This window comes from Bison bison, unplaced genomic scaffold (assembly GCF_000754665.1).
Source record: "Bison bison bison isolate TAMUID 2011002044 unplaced genomic scaffold, Bison_UMD1.0 scf7180017862692, whole genome shotgun sequence".
Classification (NCBI taxonomy): Eukaryota; Metazoa; Chordata; class Mammalia; order Artiodactyla; family Bovidae; genus Bison; species Bison bison.
The window spans coordinates 384207-389215 of record NW_011493264.1 but is presented as its reverse complement, the minus strand read 5'-3'; the positions used below and the strand labels follow the sequence as shown (position 1 = coordinate 389215).

The 5009-nt window shown below is 56.0% G+C and overlaps 1 protein-coding gene across 1 annotated transcript in view; it reads right to left on the bottom strand.

Moving 5' to 3' along the window:
- The window catches only part of D2HGDH (D-2-hydroxyglutarate dehydrogenase), a 26363-nt gene that overhangs the window by 4370 nt on the left and 16984 nt on the right, over window positions 1–5009 (bottom strand). Inside the window, exon 9 of the mRNA XM_010832891.1 lies at window positions 4730–4895. Coding sequence (XP_010831193.1) covers window positions 4730–4895 — 166 coding nt within the window. The remainder of the gene's footprint in view (window positions 1–4729; window positions 4896–5009) is intronic.

Genomic DNA, 5009 nt, shown 5'->3' with positions numbered 1-5009 from the left:
CCCATGGACTGCAGAACTCTAGGCCTCCCTGTCCTTCACCAACTCCCAGAGTTTACTCAAACTCATGTCCATTGAGTCGGTGATGCCATCGAACCATCTCATCCTCTGTCGTCCCCTTCTCCTCCTGCCCTCAGTCTTTCCCAGCATCAGAGTCTTTTCCAATGAGTCAACTCTTTGCATGAGGTGGCCAAAGTACTGGAGTTTGAGCTTTAGCATCATTCCTTCCAAAGAACACCCAGGACTGGTCTCCTTTAGGATGGACTGGTTGGATCTCCTTGCAGTCCAAGGGACTTGTAAGAGTCTTCTCCAGCATCACAGTTCAAAAGCATCAATTCTTTGGTGCTCAGCTTTCTTTATACTCCAAGTTTCACATCCATACATGACTACTGGAAAAACCATAGCTTTTATTAAATGGACCTTTGTTGGCAAAGAAGGTAACAAATCAGAGTAAAAAAAAATAGAAGAAATGGGGACAAATAGAAGGCCCAAAGTGAGACCAATCCAGGCCACTGTACAGTCTCTATAAATGAAGGGCAGCAAAATATGCCACCTCAAAACAGGCCACTTTGGCATAAGGATTATTTTGAGCTGAAGGCAACTGAGAAGAAAGAGACACAGAATAGCCCCCTGCCCTCCATACACCTGGAAGCAGGACGAGAGCGTGTAAAGGTGCCCCAGGCAAGGGCAGGGTTGCCACCCGGGACAGCTCCAGGCTTTGCCCCTGAACGTCCGTCCTCTTCCTTCATCCATGCTGTCTCCAAAGAGGTACTATTCTTTGCTAAAATGCCCTACAAGTCGAACTACCTGAAACTGAGCAGGACCCTGTGGGGTCTCTCTCTTCAGCCTCCATGACCTTCCCTGAGCTCCAAAGGGAAGACTGGAACAGTTGCTAACCAGGGAGGGGAGGGGTGCAGAGACAGGGAGGAGCAGGCAAGAACAATAGAGCGGCAGGGGCAGGGCGCGGGCACGACCTTTAACAGAATGAGATGGCCTGGAACGATCAGAGCCAGATGGGCCCAAAATGACTACGCGTCAGCCTCCACCTGACCTTGGGCCTCAGTACACGTCATCGCAACACGTCAGCACTGGCCCACCAGCACAACAGGTCCAAGGGCGACCCACAGAGACCAACAGGTCAGCCGTGATCCAGTTCCTGGAAACCCGCCTCTCCCGCAAAACAGCTGGAATAATCCTCCCACTCGTTAGCTTATGAAATTACTCACCTAATACACACTGGCTCTCCCCTTCTGAGGTGGCCCATACTGCAGCGTGTCCCTCTCTAAATGAACCCGCTTCTTACCGTTTTGTCTCCCACTGAATCCTTTCTGCAACGAGGCATCAAGAACCTGAGCGTCATTAAGTCCTGAGACCAGGTGTGCGATCTTAGTTAAAAGACCACAGGTGGACTTCCCGGTGCTCCAGCGATTAAGACTCTGCCTGCCAATGCAGGGGACGTGGGCTTGGTCCCCGGTCCCAGAGGACTCCGCACACCGCAGGGCAACTAAGGGCCGCAGCTCGTGAGCCTGTACGCACCAGAGGCAGCCTTGGAGCTGTGCTCTGCAACAAGGAAGCCACTGCAGTGAGCAGCCCACTCCCCACACCTGGCGAAAGCCCACACGGCAGTGAAGACCTAGCACAGCCCAAAGTAAATCAATAGCTTTTAAACATCACACGCATGTTGCACACTTAGCTGCTCACTCAGGTCCGACTCTTTGTGACTCCATGGACTATATTTAGTTTGCTCCCCTGTCCCTGGGATTCTCCAGGCAAGAATACTGGAGTGGGTTGCCAGGCCATCCTCCAGGGGCTCTTCCCGACCCAGAGATCGAACCTGTGGCTCCTGCCGCTCCTGCACTGCAGGTGGGCTCTTTACCGCTGAGCCAATGGGGAAACCCAAAAGTCACACAGCACACGTGAAAACAACTTGAAAAAACAAGACAGAAAAGACCATGGATTTTGACTGGGTTCGAGTCCCTGCCCCCACTACAGGGGTTCACGTCCCAATCTGAGGTACGTGGTTTCAGCTGCACCTCAAGGGACGCATATGACAGTATCTTTGAGCTTTACAGAACTAAGCGCCCCTATAAGTGGAAGCTGTCAGGTTCTTCCTTCCACAGAGGATCCCAGTTTGCTAATCTGGAGAAGCTCAGGAGACACCTGACGCCAGGCTAAAGGAATGCAGGCCCGGCTCACACCCTGGTCCTTATCAATCATCAACCCTGCCCTGCACCGTCCCCATAAACTCCTCAGCAGACCCTCCCAGCGTGGGACACAGTCTGGGGGCAGGAGCCCACCGTGTCAGCCCTGCCTGGCAAAGCAATAAATCTACTTTTTATTACTTCACCCCAAACTCTGCCTCTGAGATTTGATCTGGCATTGGTGCACAGAGACCGAGCTCTAGGCATCAAACTGACAACCCAGGTCTCCACCTTCAGAAGCAGCCAAGGCACCAGGAGAAGGGGGCCCACCCTTACTGCAGGGGTTGGGGGCTCGCTCGGCAGCTGACAGTTAAGCGGACTCGGGCCGCCGGCAGCGCAGAGGGCAGACGGGATCCAGAGGGTCTGCTCTCAGCACCTGGCAAACAGCTAGGGAGACTGGCGGCGCCCCAGGCAGGGACCACACTTCCACCAGCGGCGTGCTCCACTCAGTCCTCCATCCACCGCATAGTCAACAGCAAGCCCACGGCCTTCAAGTGGATGGAAAAGTCCTGCATGTTTAGAAGTTAAAATACACAGTTCTGCCCACCTCGTGGGTCAAAGAAGCAATGATGAGGGAAATCAGAAAGCATTCAGAACTGAAAGATGACGAGAGCACCCTCAGACACGGGAAGCACCCAGGCAGTGGCAGAGACGGGACAGAGGGAGGCACCCGGCCGTCCCCGACCCAGTCCTCTGTAGAGGTGTGGCATCGAGCGCCCAGGGCAGCAGACGCCCAGAGCGAGCTGAAGTACCGGGCGTGCAGGGCCAGCGCCTCGGTCACAGGACACAAGGGCCTGGAGCCGGGTCTGGCCCTCGTGAGTCCTGCGGGCGCTCCTGGATGCTGCCAAGTCTGAGGAGGCAAGAAACAGGTACTTTCTAAAACCAGCAAACACCACCTGTGTGCTTACACGGAGGGAAACTTAAATACACGGAAGAGCAGAAAGGCTGAAAATCAGTGAGCTACGTATTTCATTATAAAGTCAGAAGAGCAGCGGTGATGCCGGAAGGTGGAGACGAAATAGCGAGAAAAGTACCCAACAGAAAACCCACACGGAGAAGCCCAGCAAGCCCAGCACTGACTCTCTGGAGAGGCTGCAGAATCGATAAACGCCTGAACAAGAGAGACGGAGGTGTGGATGGGGCCGTCCCCTCCCTTCCAGTTACGAGGACCCGGCCGTCAGCCCCTGCGCCCACTGCCCTGCGCGGAAACCAGGACGCACGCTGGCCCGGGACTGGCGAGAGCCACGCGGAACGAATGATCTCCAGCCCAGGTGCCCGCGTCTCCCCGCGCACAGAAAGCACTGAGGTCACCGCCTTGGCACACCCGGCTTTGTGAGGAGCAGCAACACCGTGATGTTTGACCACACGAGCTTTTCTGGCCCCAGCACGACACTCCGATGTATCCTGGCTGCTCCCCTGCCCCCTCCCCTCCTCTGCACCGTCCGAGAGCCCGCTCCCCGCCTAGAGCTCTCGGTATAGTCCCAAATAAAACTGAATTCACAACCTTCGGGTTGTACAGATAAGAAACAATCCGAATCCGGACTTAAGACAGTCCCCCTCCGCAAGTGCTGGACACGGCACGAAGGATAAGAACAGCGCAACGCCAGAACACTCAGGATCTTAGGAGAGACAGACAAAGGCCAGAAAGAAATGAGCAGTCAATTCTGAAGAAAAGGCAAGCCGGAGAGTCCTGTAGTTACGAAAGAAAGTGCGTTGTAGTCAATCTCCTCAAAAAAATCACCCACGAAAACTTCAGGCCCAAGCACCTTCATCTGCAAGCTACTAAACGTTCAAAGAGGAGGTGATTCCAACCTGCCAGACGCTTCTAGAGATGACCCCCAGGTCGCTTTATGACTCTGAGACCAACCTCCAGCCTGCACAGACAAAGGGAACCAGACAGGGCGGGACGGAGGAGCTCCTCCGCGGGGTCAGTAAATGGGGTCAGACAAGACACAGAAGGGTCCCCGTCATGCTGGGCTGACCCGGACACACAGACCCACTTGCCCCCAGGTCAGAGAGATGAGCCCCAGGGGTCAACGAGAAACCAGAGCCCGGCACCCGAGCAGACGCAAAAAGAGCATTCAGAAATCAGCAATCACGCTCAATTTCCAGAGTGGAATTCCACCACGTGACGCGTTCAGGGCCCCCCCACACAGTCCCGGGAGGTGGAACTGAGCCCACCTTATGAAAAGGACAGTGGAGGCCCCAGGCAGAGGTCATCCCCACACCTCTGAACAGACGGGGCTTTGAGACACCCGGTCCCAAAGGCTGCTGAAAATCAAGGGGGATGAAATTGCTCCTTCATGTGAGTCAATAACTTATAAGCGTGACTCTTCTGCACACAATAATGATGGGAACTGGTTTTAAGACCCTTTCATCTGGAGGGAGGGCAGGGTCAGAGCTCATCCTCAAACATGAGACCCCCGTGATCAGGCCGGCCCCCTCCCCTGCCAAGCCCCGAGCCCGCGCTCCCAGGGCGGGCCTTCCCGGGACACCCCAGGCACGCCCCCCACCCCGCGGGCTGTGCTCACCCAGGTGGCCGTAGCCCACCACGTGCTTGGCGCTTGGGCCGAGCCGGGCACGCAGGTCGCCCACGAGGTCGTAGAGCCGGTCCAGGGGCAGCGAGAGGTCGTACTTGTACACATAGCCGTCACGGCTCAGGGCCTCAGTGATCCTCTCCCTGAGTGCCCACAGCATCTGGAGGGGGGACGGGCACCGTTACCCAGAGCAGGCAGGGCTGCAGGATGACCCCGGGGTCAGGAGGGAACCCCCGGGTGACAAAAACGTCCCACGCCATGACAAGGGTGGGGC